Genomic DNA, 21,644 nt, shown 5'->3' with positions numbered 1-21,644 from the left:
CATGCCTATATGATTAAAAAAAACTTCTTCAAATCAGGACAATAAAAGAATTTGAGTAGGCAGCTTTTTTGGGGTAGGTAGGGTTTGGGCAAACAAACCTATTCTTTTTTATGGCCTTAATAAAACTTGAGAAGAAAATTTGACTAATCATTATCAATTACTACTTCTAAATGATATGCAAAGAATAACAATAGCATTTTTTTCACTTACCCCAAAATCTTATTTTGAAAATAATCATGAAGATGAAATTTCCAATTAAATTTTTACCATCAAGTTGTGTTTTAGTTTAAACCATGATTCTAAATTTAGATTTTACACTCCCACAATATTGTTAAAGGAATAGAAGAAAAGTTTTCAAATGATTTTTATAGTTTGTTCTTATGTTGTGCTGTTTCACCAGGGTTGAGCGCTCACAAACATGTTTAACCGCGTCACATTATTTATGTGCCTGTCCCAAGTCAGTCCTATAGAAGACCATATATTTGATGTTATCCTGATTTAGAGTAATTTCTCGCAGTTTGATTGGCTGATATTGTCCCAATAAATTTCAGTACAATTATTTATTACGTCAACAGGAATTATCTCCCTTACTATTACGTCAATTGGGATTATCTCCCTTCTACCATTGACCTAATTAAATTTTTTTTAAATGAATTGCTCCATAGTCCTAATATTTTAATTTTTCACAGTTTTAGATTAAATATCTAAAATATATTTGGTTGATGTTGTCATTATATTGAATTTAAAGATATCAATATGTAATATAGCAAAATCAGAATAAATTCGTTACACAGTGTTCAATTGTCCTAAAACGGAATTTATCGCCTCACCCGATATGAATTTTATTGACCCGATAAATTATCGTATTAGGACAATTAAACACTGTGTAACTAATAGTACTTACTATGTCATGTATTTCATCTATTGGAAAGCTGCTAACGCTACAGCTCCATAGTTTGTTATTATCATTTACAGTGACTAATCTCATCAATACATTGCAGTTAATTGCAGGACATAGTACAACACACATGTATACTGCAATTCCTGGAGTTGGAGTATAAAATATAAATTACCTTCTCTCCCTTGTCCAGCAGTCACACCTGAAGATTTCTCTGACATGACAGTCTAAAAAATGAGGAATATGCAATGTTAATATATCTTCACTAATGTCACTCGTAAAACTATTAAATCTCTAAAATATCTATCCCCCCAAAATAATATGCAATAAAAATGTGTCACATTTTATACAGTCGAACCCTGTTATGACGAAGGTAATGGACCAAAGTATTCGAATTATCATAGGTTCAACTCATCCGAGGTACTAGAGTAGATTGTGGTGTCATAAATTTGGAATGCATGAAATAAGTTATAAAATTTGTGTAAAATAGATACTTTGATCAGTGTGCCTTATAGATATGACACTTGATGATTGTGTATTCAATCTCCATGTTTTTTGGTCCTTCATCATAATTAAACACACAAGTATAGATACAAATCATGTACAAATAAAATCAATAGTCTACACCAATATTTACAAACGAATTTCCTACGTCCCAGAACTGACAACTCTGCACAAAATCAACAGACCAGAACAAACTCTGAACTTGATCTGTAACTTGTCATGGTACAACTATATACCAAATATCAAATCAATATCTTAAAGCAAAATAAAATAAAATGCTTCGCTGAGCGCAGCCTGATACGACGCGGACCCTGAACAGTTTGGTTCCATTTGGACACAATAATCAAGGTTGATACTGTCTGAATTCGGATTGTGATCAAATTGTTGACATAACATAGGTTCCTGACACAAATAAATGTGGTTAAAGATCTTAAAAATTTGAAATGGGACATTTAATTTTCCTAGAATGGTCTGATATCCAAAATCTAACAACATGGTTAGATTCAGCATATAAAAAAACACCAAAAATTTAATTTTAGTTGAAATCAAATTTAATTTTGGACCCTTCAAACCTTAAACCTTAAAATGGACTAATTTAAAAACAGGTCCCAAAATACAAAATCTAAATGCACAATAAGATTCAGCATATCATACAGCCGCAATAACTCAAGTTTTTGATGAAATCAAACCAATTTTAATTTCGGACCCTTTTGACCTCAATGTAGACCAATTTAAAAATGGGGCCCAATATCCAAAATAGTAATACAAGGTTAGAACCCCAAATTATTGAAGACTTTAAATTAATCCCATTAGAATTGGTTAAAAGATTAACAAAAAATACTGTGCAATTGAAGATTTCTTGCTATTGTGCAATACTGTGCTATTTTGCAATTAATTTATCCCATTGAAATTGGTTAAAAGATTTGTCTTTATGTTCAATTGAAGATTTTCTGCTATTGCGCAATACTGTGCAATTGCAGATTTCTTGCTATTGCGCAATGCTATGCTGTTGTGCAATACTGTGTTACTGCGCAATACTGTGCAATTGAAGATTTCTTGCTATTGTGCAATACTGTGCTCTTGCGCAATTGAAGATTTCTTGCAATTGCACAATACTGTGCTTTTGCTCAATACTGTGCTATTGTGCAATACTGTGCTTTTGCTCAATACTATGCTATTATGCAATACTGTGCTTTTGCTCAATACTGTGCAATTGAAGATTTCTTGCTATTGTGCAGTACTGTGCAATTAGGCAATAATGTGCTTTTGAGCAATACTGCGCTTTTGTTCTATACTGTGCTGTTGCGCAATTAAAGATTTCTTGCTATTTCCAAAATACTGTGCTTTGTACAATACTGTGCTATTGTGCAATACTGTGCAATTGAATTCTTCTTGAAACTTTTCAAAAACTTTGAAGAAAAAAATATGAACCCCCCTCCCCCAAAAATTGGAAAAAATCCCCCCAATTTTTTTTGACACCCCTCCCCCTGTGCTATTGTGCAATACTGTGGTTTTGCTCAATACTGTGCAATTGAAGATTACTTGCTATTGTGCAGTACTGTGCTATTAGGCAATAATGTGCAATTGAGCAATTCTGCGCTTTTGAGCAATACTGTGCTGTTGCGCAATACTGTGCAATTAAAGATTTCTTGCTATTTCCAAAATACTGTGCTTTGTACAATACTGTGCTATTGTGCAATACTGTGCAATTGAATTCTTCTTGAAACTTTTCAAAAACTTTGAAGAAAAAACAAGTAAACTGCGAGCTACTGCTCACTGATGATACCCCCGCCGCAAGTGGATAATATTAATAATGTAAAATTATGCAAGTGTCTAGCTGACTTAGATATACCCTGAAACCAAATTTCAGAAATCCTTGTATTGTAGTTCCTGAGAAAAATGTGACGAAAATGTTCAACTTGGCTATCATGTGTAAAATCGTACAAGTGTTCGGTAAACAGGAAGTTGTCTAGTGGTCAATCTGAAAACGCATTACACGGTATAGCTGACTTAGATAAACCCTGAAACCAAATTTCAGAAATCCTTGTATTGTAGTTCCTGAGAAAAATGTGACAAACATTTTCAACTTGGCTATCATGTGTAAAATCATACAAGTGTTCGGTAAACAGGAAGTTGTCAAGTGATCAATCTGAAAACACATCACACGGTATAGCTGACTTAGATAAACCCTGAAACCAAATTTCAGAAATCCTTGTATTGTAGTTCCTGAGAAAAATGTGACGAAAGTTTCATGGGACGGTTTCAACTTGGCTATCATGTGTAAAATCATACAAGTGTTCAGTAAACAGGAAGTTGTCAAGTGGTCAATCTGAAAACCCATCACACGGTAAAGCTGACTTAGATAAACCCTGAAATCAAATTTCCGAAATCCTTGTATGTGCAATACTGTACATGTGCAATTGAAGATTTCTTGCTACTGCGCAATACTGTGCTTTTGCGCAAAACTGTGCAATCAAAGATTTCTTGCTATTGCCCAATACTGTGCTATTGTACAATACTGTGCAATTGAAGATTTCTTGTTATTGCGCAATACTGTGATATTGCTCAATACAATGCTATTGCGCAATACTGTGCTGTTGGGCAATACTGTGCTTTTTTGCAATACTGTGCAATTGAAGATTTTCTCCTTGAAAAAAATTAGACTTTAAATTAATCCCATTAACCCTTTCAACGCTACACAAAACTAGAGGCTCTAAAGAGCCTGTGTCGCTCACCTTGGTCTATGTGCATATTAAACAAAGGACACAAATGGATTCATGACAAAATTGTATTTTGGTGACGGTGATGTGTTTGAAGTTCTTACTTTACTGAACTTTCTTGCTTCTTACAATTATATCTATAATGAACCTTGCCCATTAGTAACAGAGAAAAATATTTGGTAAAAATTTACATAAATTTACCGAATTAATGAAAATTGTTAAAAATTGACTATAAAGGGCAATAACTCCTTAAGGGGTCAATTGACCATTTAGGTCATGTTGACTTATTGGTAGATCTTACTTTGCTGAACATTATTGCTGTTTACAGTTTATCTCTATCTATAATAGTATTCAAGATAATAACCAAAAACGGCAAAATTTCTTTAAAAATTACCAATTGGAGGGCAGCAAGCCAACAACCGATTGTCCAATTCATCTGAAAATTTCAGGGCAGATAGATATTGACCTGATAAACATTTTTATCCATGTCAAATTTCCTCAAAATGCTTTGGTTTTTGAGTTATAAGCCAAAAACTGCATTTTACCCCTATGTTCTATTTTTAGCCGTGGCGGCCATCTTGGTTGGTTGACCGGGTCACGCCACACATTTTTTAAACTAGATACCCCAAAGATGATTGTGGCCAAGTTTGGATTAATTTGGCTCAGTAGTTTCAGAGTAGAAGATTTTTGTAAAAGATTACTTTAATTAACGAAAAATGGTTAAAAATTGACTATAAAGGTCAATAACTCCTAAAGGGGTCAACTGACCATTTCGGTCATGTTGACTTATTTGTAAATCTAACTTTGCTGAACATTATTACTGTTTACAGTTTATCTCTATCTATAATAATATTCAAGATAATAACCAAAAACAGCAAAATTTCCTCAAAATTACCAATTCAGGGGCAGCAACCCAACAACAGGTTAACCGATTCATCTGAAAATTTCAGGGCAGATAGATCTTGACCTGATAAACATTTTTACCCCCATGTCAGATTTCCTCTAAATGCTTTGGTTTTTGAGTTATAAGCCAAAAACTGCATTTTACCCCTATGTTCTATTTTTAGCCGTGGCGGCCATCTTGGTTGGATGACCGGGTCACGCCACACATTTTTTAAACTAGATACCCCAATGATGATTGTGGCCAAGTTTGGTTTGATTTGGCCCAGTAGTTTCAGAGGAGAAGATTTTTGTAAAAGTTAACGACGACGGACGACGACGACGACGGACGACGGACGACGACGACGGACGCCGGACGCCAAGTGATGAGAAAAGCTCACTTGGCCCTTCGGGCCAGGTGAGCTAAAAATAGAAAAATGGCTGCTGCTGCTGCATTTTTTTTAGTTCATTCATTAGAACAGTATTTTCCTTTTCAGACTGCTGTATCTTTTTTATTATATGAGATACAGAGAAAGTTAATGCATGAAAAATGCTCAGGAAAGCATGAACTGTAATGTTAGGCAATTATTTTACTGAAATTTTTATCAGGTTACCTGCGTTTTCAGGTAATTAACAGGTAAAAGGTGTAATTTATTACATTTGTGTTGAATTTTGAATAAAAACTACTTTTAGTCTTCATTTATTTTGTTGTTTTATCTGCCATATTGTAAAGAAGACATCAGTTGCCTGATTCCGTAGCGTATTGTACCATACATAACGTTTTATGTAATAGTGGCACAAATAAATAGCTCCGTCCTAAAAAAATTCAGTCAACCTCCGTTTTCCCCCTTTTTTCTACGTCTCGTAATGATCGATCAAATCATATTTCCCACACGAACTTAATGTAATAAATACATTGAGATAACAAGAAACTTTTTAACTAATCCTCGTTGTTAGTTTCGCCAAGGAAATGCTGAAATTTTTCCATATTTACAGCTTCGTTTCCGATTTCCGCCATTTGCATTTGTCAAAATATTTGTTTTTATTTTCCTTCTATTTTCCTTCTACTGCATGATTTTACTATAAAAATTGTGGGGATTTCAAGCGCAAATGAGACCTTGCATATCCTAGATTCAAACGATGAAAAATTAGAGAGAACCCGAATGAAAACCGAATGGTTTAAGAGTCCTAATGAAAAATCCTTTTTCATCGCGGCATATGCCGCGAATAGCAGTGGCGAACGGTGTACGTCATCGCGGCATATGCCGTGTATAGGGTTGAAAGGGTTAAAATTGGTTAAAAGATTTGTCTTTATTTTCAATTGAAGTTTTTCCTGCTATTGCACAATACTAAGCTATTGTGCAATAATGTGTAATTAAAGATTTCTTGCTATTGCCCAAATACTGTGCTATTGTACAATACTGTGCATTTGCGCAATACTGTGATATTGCGCAATACTGTGATATTGCGCAATACTGTGATATTGCGCAATACTGTGATATTGCGCAATACTGTGATATTGCCCAATACTGTGCCACTGCGCAAAACTGTGCTGTTGCGCAATACTGTGCTACTGCGCAATGGAAGATTTCTTGCTATTGCGCAATACTGTGCTATTTTGCAATACAGTGCTATTGAAGATTTCTTGCTATTGCGCAATACTTCTTGAAACTTTTCAAAAAATTTTTGAAAAAAATATCAACCCCCCAAAACAATTTGAAAAAAAATTCCCCCAAACTCATTCCCAGCCTTCTCTTTGCGGTATGGAAACTTGTAGTACTATTTAATAGAAAGATCCATACACTAAAACACAAGTTATTGTCCAGAAACTACAAACATGCTTACTTTTGGCCCCTAATTCTTTAACTGTTGGTACCATAACCCCGATAATCAATCCCAACCTTTCTTTTTGTGATATTCAACCTTCTGGTAAAATTTCATAGAGACATCAATTAAACTAAATTTATTGTCAGGAAACCAAATGTGTCTTCGGACGATGACGCTGCTGACGACAACACCTACGACATCATAGCATTATATGAACGTGTGAAAATGCTGAAAACTGATTACTTTCCTTTGTTGTTTAAGTCAAAGGACCATAACTCTGTACAAAACTTCAGACTGGAACAAACTCCGAAATTGTTCTATAATTTGTCACGGTAAACCTAAAACTGTATATCAACATCTGTAGGCATGACGACAAAAAGTGTGGAAAACTGATTACTTGCATGAATTTAAGAAGTCAAAGGACCTGCCATGTGAGGGACTTAAACTCATAACCTGAGTGTAAAAAGGCTAGCGATATATTTGTTTATCTAGTACACAGTGTTTAGTACCACTACCCGTAAGAAACCACATTTATCCAGTAGACAGTGTTTAGTACCACTACCCGTAAGAAACCCCATTTATCCAGTACACAGTGTTTAGTAACACTACTTGTAAGAAACCCCATTTATCCAGTAGACAGTGTTTAGTACCACTACCCGTAAGAAACCCCATTAATCCAGTAAAAACTGTACCATTACCCGTAAGAAACCCCATTTATCCAGTACACAGTGTTTAGTACCACTACTAGTAAGAAACCCCATTTATCCAGTACACAGTGTTTGGTAACACTACCCGTAAGAAACCCCATTTATCCAGTAGACAGTGTACCATTACCCGTAAGAAACCCCAATTATCCAGTACACAGTGTTTAGTAACACTGCCCGTAAGAAACCCCATTTATCCAGTAGACAGTGTTTAGTACCACTACCTGTAAGAAACCCCATTTATCCAGTACAGAGTGTTAAGTATCACTACCCGTAAGAAACCTCATTAATCCAGTACAAAGTGTTTAGTATCACTACCCGTAAGAAACCCCATTTATCCAGTACACAGTGTTTAGTGAACACGTAAGAATACCCATTTATCCAGTACACAGTGTTTAGTACCACTACCTGGAAGAAACCCCATTTATCCAGTAGACAGTGTACCATTATCTGTAAGAAACCCCAATTATCAAGTACACAGTGTTTAGTAACACTGCACGTAAGAAACCCCATTTATCAAGTACACAGTGTTTAGTACCACTACCTGTAAGAAACCCCATTTATCCAGTACACAGTGTTTAGTACCACTACCTGTGAGAAACCCCATTTATCCAGTACAAAGTGTACCGTTACCCGTAAGAAACCCCATTTATCCAGGACACAGTGTTTAGTACCACTACCTGTAAGAAACCCCATTTATCCAGGACACAGTGTTTAGTACCACTACCTGTAAGAAACCCCATTTATGCAGTACACAGTGTTTAGTACCACTAACCGTAAGAAAACCCCATTTATCCAGTAGACAGTGTACTATTATTCGTAAGAAACCCGATTTATCCAGTACAAAGTGTTTAGTAACACTATTTGTAAAAAAACCCATTTATCCAGTAGACAGTGTTTAGTACCACTACCCGTAAGAAACCCTATTTATATAGTACACAGTGTTTAGTAACACTACTTGTAAAAACACCATTTATCCAGTACACAGTGTTTAGTACCACTACCCGTAAGAAACCCCATTTATCCAGTACACAGTGTACCGTTACCCGTAAGAAACCCCATTTATCCAGTACACAGTGTTTAGTACCACTACCCGTAAGAAACCCCATTGATCCAGTACACAGTGTTTAGTACCACTACCCGTAAGAAACCCCATTTATCCAGTACACAGTGTTTAGTACCACTACCCGTAAGAAACCCCATTGATCCAGTTCACAGTGTTTAGTAACACTACTTGTAAAAACCCTATTTATCCAGTAGACAGTGTTAAGTACCACTACCAGTAAGAAACCCCATTTATCAAGTACACAGTGTTTAGTACCACTATCCGAAAGAAACCCCATTTATCCAGTACAAAGTGTTTAGTAACACTATTTGTAAAAACCCCATTTATCCAGTAGACAGTGTTTGGTACCACTTCCCGTAAGAAACCCCATTTATATAGTACACAGTGTTTAGTAACACTACTTGTAAAAACACCATTTATCCAGTTGACAGTGTTTATTATCACTACCCATAAGAAACCTACTTTATCCAGTACACAGTGTTTAGTACCACTACCCGTAAGAAACCCCATTTATCCAGTAGACAGTGTACCATAATCCGTAAGAAACCCCAATTATCCAGTACACAGTTTTTAGTAACACTGCCCGTAAGAAACCCCATTGATCAAGTACACAGTGTTTAGTACCACTACCCGTACAAAACCCCATTTATCCAGTACAAAGTGTACCATTATCCGTAAGAAATTCCAATGATCCAGTACACAGTGTTTAGTAACACTGCCCGTAAGAAACCCCATTTATCCAGTAGACAGTGTTTAATACCACTACCCGTAAGAAACCCCATTTATCCAGTACACAGTGTTTAGTAACACTATTTGTGAAAACCCCATTTATTCAGTAGACAGTGTTTAGTACCACTACCCGTAAGAAACTCCATTTAAATAGTACACAGTGTTTTGTAACACTACTTGTAAAAACACCATTTATCCAGTACACAGTGTTTAGTACCACTACCCGTAATAAACCCCATTTATCCAGTACAGTGTTTAGTACCACTACCCGTAAGAAACACCATTTATCCAGTACACAGTGTTTAGTACCACTACACGTAAGAAACCCCATTTATCCAGTACACAGTGTTTAGTACCACTACCTGTAAGAAACCCCATTTATCCAGGACAGTGTTTAGTACCACTATCTGTAAGAAACCCCATTTATCCAGGACACAGTGTTTAGTACCACTACCTGTAAGAAACCCCATTTATCCAGTACACAGTGTTTAGTAACACTGCCCGTAAGAAACCCCATTTATCCAGAAGACAGTGTTTAGTACCACTGCACATAAGAAACCCCATTTATCCAGTACACAGTGTTTAGTACCACTACCTGTAAGAAACCCCATTTATCCAGTACAAAGTGTTTAGTACCACTACCCGTACAAACCCCATTTATCCAGTACAAAGTGTACCATTATCCGTAAGAAATTCCAATGATCCAGTACACAGTGTTTAGTAACACTGCCCGTAAGAAACCCCATTTATCCAGAAGACAGTGTTTAGTACCACTGCACATAAGAAACCCCATTTATCAAGTACACAGTGTTTAGTACCACTACCTGTAAGAAACCCTATTTATATAGTACACAGTGTTTAGTAACACTACTTGTAAGAAACCCCATTTATCCAGTACACAGTGTTTAGTACCACTACCCGTAAGAAACCCCATTGATCCAGTTCACAGTGTTTAGTAACACTACTTGTAAAAACCCTATTTATCCAGTAGACAGTGTTAAGTACCACTACCAGTAAGAAACCCCATTTATCAAGTACACAGTGTTTAGTACCACTATCCGAAAGAAACCCCATTTATCCAGTACAAAGTGTTTAGTAACACTATTTGTAAAAACCCCATTTATCCAGTAGACAGTGTTTAGTACCACTACCCGTAAGAAACCCCATTTATCCAGTAGACAGTGTTTAGTACCACTTCCCGTAAGAAACCCCATTTATATAGTACACAGTGTTTAGTAACACTACTTGTAAAAACACCATTTATCCAGTTGACAGTGTTTATTACCACTACCCGTAAGAAACCCCATTTATCCAGTAGACAGTGTACCATAATCCGTAAGAAACCCCAATTATCCAGTATTCAGTTTTTAGTAACACTGCCCGTAAGAAACCCCATTGATCAAGTACACAGTGTTTAGTACCACTACCCGTACAAAACCCCATTTATCCAGTACAAAATGTACCATTATCCGTAAGAAATTCCAATGATCCAGTACACAGTGTTTAGTACCACTACCTGGAAGAAACCCCATTTATCCAGTAGACAGTGTACCATTATCTGTAAGAAACCCCAATTATCCAGTATACAGTGTTTAGTAACACTGCCCGTAAGAAACCCCATTTAACCAGTAGACAGTGTTTAATACCACTACCCATCAGAAACCCCATTTATCCAGTACACAGTGTTTAGTACCACTGCACGTAAGAAACCCCATTTATCAAGTACACAGTGTTTAGTACCACTACCTGTGAGAAACCCCATTTATCCAGGACACAGTGTTTAGTACCACTACCTGTAAGAAACCCCATTTATCCAGGACACAGTGTTTAGTACCACTACCTGTAAGAAACCCCATTTATGCAGTACACAGTGTTTAGTACCACTAACCGTAAGAAAACCCCATTTATCCAGTAGACAGTGTATTATTATTCGTAAGAAACCCGATTTATCCAGTACAAAGTGTTTAGTAACACTATTTGTAAAAACCCCATTTATCCAGTAGACAGTGTTTAGTACCACTACCCGTAAGAAACCCTATTTATAGTACACAGTGTTTAGTAACACTACTTGTAAAAACCCCATTTATCCAGTACACAGTGTTTAGTACCACTACCTGTGAGAAACCCCATTTATCCAGTACAAAGTGTACCGTTACCTGTAAGAAACCCCATTTATCCAGGACACAGTGTTTAGTACCACTACCTGTAAGAAACCCCATTTATCCAGGACACAGTGTTTAGTACCACTACCTGTAAGAAACCCCATTTATGCAGTACACAGTGTTTAGTACCACTAACCGTAAGAAAACCCCATTTATCCAGTAGACAGTGTACTATTATTCGTAAGAAACCCGATTTATCCAGTACAAAGTGTTTAGTAACACTATTTGTAAAAATCCCATTTATCCAGTAGACAGTGTTTAGTACCACTACCCGTAAGAAACCCTATTTATATAGTACACAGTGTTTAGTAACACTACTTGTAAAAACACCATTTATCCAGTACACAGTGTTTAGTACCACTACCCGTAAGAAACCCCATTTATCCAGTACACAGTGTTTAGTACCACTACCTGTAAGAAACCCCAATTATCCAGTACACAGTGTTTAGTACCACTACCCGTAAGAAACCCCATTGATCCAGTTCACAGTGTTTAGTAACACTACTTGTAAAAACCCTATTTATCCAGTAGACAGTGTTAAGTACCACTACCAGTAAGAAACCCCATTTATCAAGTACACAGTCCGAAAGAAACCCCATTTATCCAGTACAAAGTGTTTAGTAACACTATTTGTAAAAACCCCATTTATCCAGTAGACAGTGTTTAGTACCACTTCCCGTAAGAAACCCCATTTATATAGTACACAGTGTTTAGTAACACTACTTGTAAAAACCCCATTTATCCAGTAGACAGTGTACCATAATCCGTAAGAAACCCCAATTATCCAGTACACAGTTTTTAGTAACACTGCCCGTAAGAAACCCCATTGATCAAGTACACAGTGTTTAGTACCACTACCCGTACAAAACCCCATTTATCCAGTACAAAGTGTACCATTATCCGTAAGAAATTCCTATGATCCAGTACACAGTGTTTAGTAACACTGCCCGTAAGAAACCCCATTTATCCAGTAGACAGTGTTTAATACCACTACCCGTAAGAAACCCCATTTATCCAGTACACAGTGTTTAGTAACACTATTTGTGAAAACCCCATTTATTCAGTAGACAGTGTTTAGTACCACTAACCGTAAGAAACTCCATTTAAATAGTACACAGTGTTTTGTAACACTACTTGTAAAAACACCATTTATCCAGTACACAGTGTTTAGTACCACTACCTGTAATAAACCCCATTTATCCAGTACACAGTGTTTAGTACCACTACACGTAAGAAACCCCATTTATCCAGTACACAGTGTTTAGTACCACTACCTAGAAGAAACCCCATTTATCCAGTACACAGTGTTTAGTACCACTACCTGTAAGAAACCCCATTTATCCAGTACAAAGTGTACCGTTACCCGTAAGAAACCCCATTTATCCAGGACAGTGTTTAGTACCACTATCTGTAAGAAACCCCATTTATCCAGGACACAGTGTTTAGTACCACTACCTGTAAGAAACCCCATTTATCCAGTACACAGTGTTTAGTAACACTGCCCGTAAGAAACCCCATTTATCCAGAAGACAGTGTTTAGTACCACTGCACATAAGAAACCCCATTTATCAAGTACACAGTGTTTAGTACCACTACCTGTAAGAAACCCCATTTATCCAGTACACAGTGTTTAGTACCACTACCTGTAAGAAACCCCATTTATCCAGTACAAAGTGTACCGTTACCCGTAAGAAACCCCATTTATCCAGGACAGTGTTTAGTACCACTACCTGTAAGAAACCCCATTTATCCAGTACACAGTGTTTAGTACCACTACCTGTAAGAAACCCCATTTATCCAGTACACAGTGTTTAGTACCACTACCTGTAAGAAACCCCATTTATCCAGTACACAGTGTTTAGTACCACTACCTGTAAGAAACCCCATTTATCCAGTAGACAGTGTACCATTATCCGTAGGAAACCCCAATTATCCAGTACACAATGTTTAGTACCACTACCCGTAAGAAACCCCATTTATCCAGTAGACAGTGTACCATTATCAGTAAGAAACCCCAATTATCCAGTACACAGTGTTTAGTAACACTGCCAGTAAGAAACCCCATTTATTAAGTACACAGTGTTTAGTAACACTACTTGTAAAAACACCATTTATCCAGTTGACAGTGTTTATTATCACTACCCATAAGAAACCTAATTTATCCAGTACACAGTGTTTAGTACCACTGCCCGTAAGAAACCCCATTGATCAAGTACACAGTGTTTAGTACCACTACCCGTACGAAACCCCATTTATCCAGTACAAGTGTACCATTATCCGTAAGAAATTCCAATGATCCAGTACACAGTGTTTAGTAACACTGCCCGTAAGAAACCCCATTTATCCAGTAGACAGTGTTTAATACCACTACCCATAAGAAATCCAATTTATACAGTACACAGTGTTTAGTACCACTACCTGTAAGAAACCCCATTTATCCAGGACACAGTGTTTAGTACCACTACCTGTAAGAAACCCCATTTATCCAGGACACAGTGTTTAGTACCACTACCTGTAAGAAACCCCATTTATCCAGTACACAGTGTTTAGTACCACTGCACGTAAGAAACCCCATTTAAATAGTACACAGTGTTTTGTAACACTACTTGTAAAAACACCATTTATCCAGTACACAGTGTTTAGTACCACTACCTGTAATAAACCCCATTTATCCAGTACACAGTGTTTAGTACCACTACACGTAAGAAACCCCATTTATCCAATACACAGTGTTTAGTACCACTACCTAGAAGAAACCCCATTTATCCAGTACACAGTGTTTCGTACCACTACCTGTAAGAAACCCCATTTATCCAGTACAAAGTGTACCGTTACCCGTAAGAAACCCCATTTATCCAGGACAGTGTTTAGTACCACTATCTGTAAGAAACCCCATTTATCCAGTACACAGTGTTTAGTAACACTGCCCGTAAGAAACCCCATTTATCCAGAAGACAGTGTTTAGTACCACTGCACATAAGAAACCCCATTTATCAAGTACACAGTGTTTAGTACCACTACCTGTAAGAAACCCCATTTATCCAGTACACAGTGTTTAGTACCACTACCTGTAAGAAACCCCATTTATCCAGTACAAAGTGTACCGTTACCCGTAAGAAACCCCATTTATCCAGGACAGTGTTTAGAACCACTACCTGTAAGAAACCCCATTTATCCAGTACACAGTGTTTAGTACCACTACCAGTAAGAAACCCCATTTATCCAGTACACAGTGTTTAGTACCATTCCAAGTAAGAAACCCCATTTATCCAGTACACAGTGTTTAGTACCACTACCTGTAAGAAACCCCATTTATCCAGTAGACAGTGTACCATTATCCGTAAGAAACCCCAATTATCCAGTACACAGTGTTTAGTACCACTACCCGTAAGAAACCCCATTTATCCAGTAGACAGTGTACCATTATCAGTAAGAAACCCCAATTATCCAGTACACAGTGTTTAGTAACACTGCCCGTAAGAAACCCCATTTATTAAGTACACAGTGTTTAGTAACACTACTTGTAAAAACACCATTTATCCAGTTGACAGTGTTGATTATCACTACCCATAAGAAACCTAATTTATCCAGTACACAGTGCTTAGTACCACTGCCCGTAAGAAACCCCATTGATCAAGTACACAGTGTTTAGTACCACTACCCGTACGAAACCCCATTTATCCAGTACAAGTGTACCATTATCCGTAAGAAATTCCAATGATCCAGTACACAGTGTTTAGTAACACTGCCTGTAAGAAACCCCATTTATCCAGTAGACAGTGTTTAATACCACTACCCGTAAGAAACCCCATTTATACAGTACACAGTGTTTAGTACCACTACCTGTAAGAAACCCCATTTATCCAGGACACAGTGTTTAGTACCACTACCTGTAAGAAACCCCATTTATCCAGTACACAGTGTTTAGTACCACTACCTGTAAGAAACCCCTTTTATCCAGGACAAAGTGTTTAGTACCACTACCTGGAAGAAACCCCATTTATCCAGTACACAGTGTTTAGTATCACTACCTGTAAGAAACCCCATTTATCCAGGACACAGTGTTTAGTACCACTACCTGTAAGAAACCCCATTGATCCAGTACACAGTGTTTAGTACCACTGCACGTAAGAAACCCCATTTATCCAGGACACAGTGTTTAGTACCACTACCTGTAAGAAACCCCATTTATGCAGTACACAGTGTTAAGTACCACTAACTGTAAGAAAACCCCATTTATCCAGTAGACAGTGTACTATTATTCGTAAGAAACCCGATTTATCCAGTACAAAGTGTTTAGTAACACTATTTGTAAAAACCCTATTTATCCAGTACACAGTGTTAAGTACCACTAACTGTAAGAAAACCCCATTTATCCAGTAGACAGTGTACTATTATTCGTAAGAAACCCGATTTATCCAGTACAAAGTGTTTAGTAACACTATTTGTAAAAACCCTATTTATCCAGTACACAGTGTTTAGTAACACTACCCGTAAGAAACCCTATTTATATAGTACACAGTGTTTAGTAACACTACTTGTAAAATCACAATTTATCCAGTACACAGTGTTTAGTAACACTACTTGTAAGAAACCCCATTTATCCAGTACACAGTGTTTAGTACCACTACCAGTAAGAAACCCCATTGATCCAGTTCACAGTGTTTAGTAACACTACTTGTAAAAACCCTATTTATCCAGTAGACAGTGTTAAGTACCACTACCAGTAAGAAACCCCATTTATCAAGTACACAGTGTTTAGTACCACTATCCGAAAGAAACCCCATTTATCCAGTACAAAGTGTTTAGTAACACTATTTGTAAAAACCCTATTTATCCAGTACACAGTGTTTAGTAACACTACCCGTAAGAAACCCTATTTATATAGTACACAGTGTTTAGTAACACTACTTGTAAAAACACCATTTATCCAGTACACAGTGTTTAGTAACACTACTTGTAAGAAACCCCATTTATCCAGTACACAGTGTTTAGTACCACTACCAGTAAGAAACCCCATTGATCCAGTTCACAGTGTTTAGTAACACTACTTGTAAAAACCCTATTTATCCAGTAGACAGTGTTAAGTACCACTACCAGTAAGAAACCCCATTTATCAAGTACACAGTGTTTAGTACCACTATCCGAAAGAAACCCCATTTATCCAGTACAAAGTGTTTAGTAACACTATTTGTAAAAACCCCATTTATCCAGTAGACAGTGTTTAGTACCACTTCCCGTAAGAAACCCCATTTATATAGTACACAGTGTTTAGTAACACTACTTGTAAAAACACCATTTATCCAGTTGACAGTGTTTATTACCACTACCCGTAAGAAACCCCATTTATCCAGTAGACAGTGTACCATAATCCGTAAGAAACCCCAATTATCCAGTACACAGTTTTTAGTAACACTGCCCGTAAGAAACCCCATTGATCAAGTACAGTGTTTAGTACCACTACCCGTACAAAACCCCATTTATCCAGTACAAAATGTACCATTATCCGTAAGAAATTCCAATGATCCAGTACACAGTGTTTAGTAACACTGCCCGTAAGAAACCCCATTTATCCAGTACACAGTGTTTAGTAACACTATTTGTGAAAACCCCATTTATTCAGTAGACAGTGTTTAGTACCACTACCCGTAAGAAACTCCATTTAAATAGTACACAGTGTTTTGTAACACTACTTGTAAAAACACCATTTATCCAGTACACAGTGTTTAGTACCACTCCCCGTAAGATACCCCATTTATCCAGTACACAGTGTTTAGTACCACTACCTGTAAGAAACCCCATTTATCCAGTACAAAGTGTACCGTTACCCGTAAGAAACCCCATTTATCCAGGACACAGTGTTTAGTACCACTACCTGTAAGAAACCCCATTCATCCAGTACAAAGTGTACCGTGACCAATAAGAAACCCCATTTATGCAGGACACAGTGTTTAGTACCACTACCTGTAAGAAACCCCAGTTATCCAGTACACAGTGTTTAGTACCACTACCTGTAAGAAACCCCATTTATCCAGGACAGTGTTTAGTACCACTATCTGTAAGAAACCCCATTTATCCAGTACAAAGTGTACCGTTACCTGTAAGAAACCCCATTTAAATAGTACACAGTGTTTTGTAACACTACTTGTAAAAACACTATTTATCCAGTACACAGTGTTTAGTACCACTACACGTAAGAAACCCCATTTATCCAGTACACAGTGTTTAGTACCACTACCTGGAAGAAACCCCATTTATCCAGTACACAGTGTTTAGTACCACTACCTGTAAGAAACCCCATTTATCCAGTACAAAGTGTACCGTTACCTGTAAGAAACCCCATTTATCCAGTACAAAGTGTACCGTTACCTGTAAGAAACCCCATTTATCCAGGACAGTGTTTAGTACCACTATCTATAAGAAACCCCATTTATCCAGGACACAGTGTTTAGTACCACTACACGTAAGAAACCCCATTTATCCAGTACACAGTGTTTAGTACCACTACCTGTAAGAAACCCCATTTATCCAGTACACAGTGTTTAGTACCACTACACGTAAGAAACCCCATTTATCCAGTACACAGTGTTTAGTACCACTACCTGTAAGAAACCCCATTTATCCAGTAGACAGTGTTTGGTAACACTACCCGTAAGAAACCCCATTAATCCAGTATACAGTGTACCATTACCCGTAAGAAACCATATTTATCCAGTAGACAGTGTTTAGTAACACTACCCGTAAGAAACCCCATTTATCCAGGACACAGTGTTTAGTACCACTACCCGTAAGAAACCCCATTTATCCAGTAGACAGTGTACCATTATCAGTAAGAAACCCCAATTATCCAGTACACAGTGTTTAGTAACACTGCCCGTAAGAAACCCCATTTATCCAGTAGACAGTGTTTAGTACCACTACCCGTAAGAAACCCCATTTATCCAGTAGACAGTGTTTGGTAACACTACCCGTAAGAAACCCCATTAATCCAGTATACAGTGTACCATTACCCGTAAGAAACCATATTTATCCAGTAGACAGTGTTTAGTAACACTACCCGTAAGAAACCCCATTTATCCAGTAGACAGTGTTTAGTACCACTACCCGTAAGAAACCCCATTTATCCAGTACACAGTGTTTAGTAACACTACCCGTAAGAAACCCCATTAATCCAGTATACAGTGTACCATTACCCGTAAGAAACCCCATTTATTCAGTACACAGTGTTTAGTAACACTACCCGTAAGAAACCCCATTAATCCAGTATACAGTGTACCATTACCCGTAAGAAACCCCATTTATTCAGTAGACAGTGTTTAGTACCACTGCCCTTAAGACAACCAGTTTGACTAAACAATTTTAGTTAGGTGCGAGTCTGAAGAATACCTTAAACATTGTAGCAGATCCAAATCAACTGTATGAGTTTATTTTTAATTTGAAAAATTTACAGGACTAAAAATGAAAAAAAAAAACATTTGCTTTCAGTGTCCTCCTTTTGGATTTATATGGTGTAATAACTCTTTACACTTTGATATTTTGAAAAAAATTTCGTGAATGCACTACGTGACATTGTTGTTTTATTTGTCCATATCCTAACAATGGCATGGGTTTGCTCATTGTTGAAGGTTGTACAGTGACCTATACTTGTTAATGTCTGTGTCATGTGGTCTCTTGTGAAGAGTCGTCTCATTAATGGCAATCATACCACATCTTCTAATGTTGTGTATGGTACATCAATAAATATTGATTTCAGGTTATTCTGTTTAAAAGTAAGAATTTATTACATATATATGTACCTGCAAGTATTCCACTACTTCAAACTTCAGTTTTGCTGCTGCCAGATCATATGGAGTTTTACCCTGAAATCAGTGAGACATATATATCAATGGATCTCTTTTATAACACTTATCTTACAGTAGATTTATACCAGTAACATCTGAGTGGTATTTTATTTATCATGTGACCCCCTCAGCTCTGATTACCACTTCATACCAGTAACATCTGAGTGGTATTTGATTTATCATGTGACCCCCTCAGCTCTGATCACCACTTCCAGGGTTTCCCCTGGGTCAATTATTTTTTTCGCCACCTCTTTCGCCAAAACAATATATTTTTCGCCACTTTAATTTTTTTTTCGCCAAGTAACACAAGTATATTTTTCTTTAAAAAATTTCCTTTTTTTTCCAGCCACCCTTCTCCTAATTAAGAAGTGGTTTTTACAACAAAACGAAGCATCTTATCACTTGAAATTGATCCCTCGTGGAAGTGAAGTCAATTCATTGAAGGGTTACTCTCATGCCAACCTTTTGAATAGATTTCTTCATAACGACAGTTTTCTTTTCTAGACCATCGTAAATAAGTAAAACTATATGCTTGAAACACGTGTGTCACTGAACACTGATACGATTTTGAAGTACACACTGAAATCAATGATCTATATGAAAGTTAAATGATAAAATTTTAAATCAGACTTTTCTTGCTTTTGAACATTTTTCGTCATAACAACAATTTTCTTTTCTAGACTATTATTAAAAGAAGGAGAGGAAGCGTAAAAATTTTGCAAACACGTGCGTCGCAAAGTTGCTAATAAATCCCTTTTGTGACATGTAACAGAAGCCATATTATTTTGTCATATCATAAAATCAACACCATTATTAATTAGTCCTTTGATGTCGATAGCTATGAAAGCAATCAGCTGATTATTGATTTTCTGTCTAAATCTTAACGAGTTCAAGGTGAATTCCGAGTATTGTCTGATAGGTAAAGTTAGAGAAACCCGGAAAAAGTAAATAAACAAGATGGCTGAAAATAAATCGTTATATATATTTCTTTCGCCAAATTCTTTCGCCAATGACGAATTTTAATCGCCACAATTATTATTTTTTCGCAAATTGCGAAAATGGCGACCGCCAGCGGAAACCCTGACCACTTCATACCAGTAACAGCAGAGTGGTAGTTTATTCATTTTGTGAGCCCTCAGCTTCGATTATTACTTCATGAACTTAGTTACATATTTCAATAAGTTGCAACTTAGAGTTGCTGAGAAAAAAAGTGACCAAACTTTCATATATGACAGAAAAAGAGGTAATATATAACTTGTATGCTCCGTGTTAAGCAGGGAATAAAAAGTGTTCATGTAAATTAGTGTCTCTGTGTTGATTGCTGCTTAATGTCCAGTGGCAAATATTAAATGCATAATCTTACAATAACACTATTTTTCTCAACTTTGTATTAGAATGACATGTTAACTCAAGCAATCTAGCTCAAATAGCCGCAGTTCACAAAAATAAATGTCATCATACTCTGATTCGGAAATTTTTTCACCTAATTTCTGTCATTTTGTCATTTTGATATAACTTAAAAGTTGGTGCCCTTTTTACAAAAAAAAAGAATGTCAAAATCACATTACTGCACCAGTATGCTCACTCGTAGCATCGACAGTTAAATTCTAAATATTTAAAACACGAGGATTGAAGCCTCGCGTTTAAATTTGAACATTTAACTGTCTCGAGTGGATAAATATCGTATTACACTCGAGACAGTGGTAGAATCTATATGCATCTAGACAGGTCCATAATAAATCATCTTATCTCAAATTTGCCAGAAATATCACTTAGATATGTGTTGTATCTTGGTTAACATCTATAACAATAGAAATATTGTACCAAACAGATTTTACACATCATCTAAGTGATCCATAAATTAATTGAACACTGGGCATATACTATCAAATATTACCTCATGTGTTGTAACCAAGGGACTGGCACCTCTTTCTACCAGACATCTTATGATCTGTAGATGTCCTCTCTCAGCAGCCCAATGTAAAGCTGTTTCTCCATGGATCTATAATATAACCAAATAACATGTAACTATAATGTACAATACTTTGTTATCGATATCAATAATATACAACATATCCTTCAACTGACATTAAAACTTGTCTGATAAACTGGACATTGTTGTGTAATAAATATAAACAAAATATAGATCACATGAATCAGTGGTCAAAACTGAATACAATGACCAGTCACACTTGTATTTATATTGTATATAAACAGTAAATAAACATGTTTTGTTGTGAAATGTCAAAACTTCCATTAAACCTGATATCTAAAAAAAAAATTTTTTTCAAGAAATGTGTGAAATAATTATATC

General features: G+C 36.6%; 1 protein-coding gene across 1 annotated transcript in view; it reads right to left on the bottom strand.

The window, feature by feature from the left end:
- LOC134690229 (uncharacterized) overlaps window positions 1-21,644 on the bottom strand; it is a 60,204-nt gene that overhangs the window by 36,316 nt on the left and 2,244 nt on the right. Inside the window, exons 5-7 of the mRNA XM_063550205.1 lie at window positions 21,228-21,332; window positions 19,286-19,348; window positions 1,074-1,125 (exon numbers count right to left, since the gene is read on the bottom strand). Coding sequence (XP_063406275.1) covers window positions 1,074-1,125; window positions 19,286-19,348; window positions 21,228-21,332 — 220 coding nt within the window. The remainder of the gene's footprint in view (window positions 1-1,073; window positions 1,126-19,285; window positions 19,349-21,227; window positions 21,333-21,644) is intronic.

The sequence above is a fragment of the Mytilus trossulus genome, chromosome 11 (assembly GCF_036588685.1).
Source record: "Mytilus trossulus isolate FHL-02 chromosome 11, PNRI_Mtr1.1.1.hap1, whole genome shotgun sequence".
NCBI lineage: Eukaryota > Metazoa > Mollusca > Bivalvia > Mytilida > Mytilidae > Mytilus > Mytilus trossulus.
Note: the sequence above shows the minus strand (reverse complement) of the source record. Positions and strands in the feature narration are given on the sequence as shown.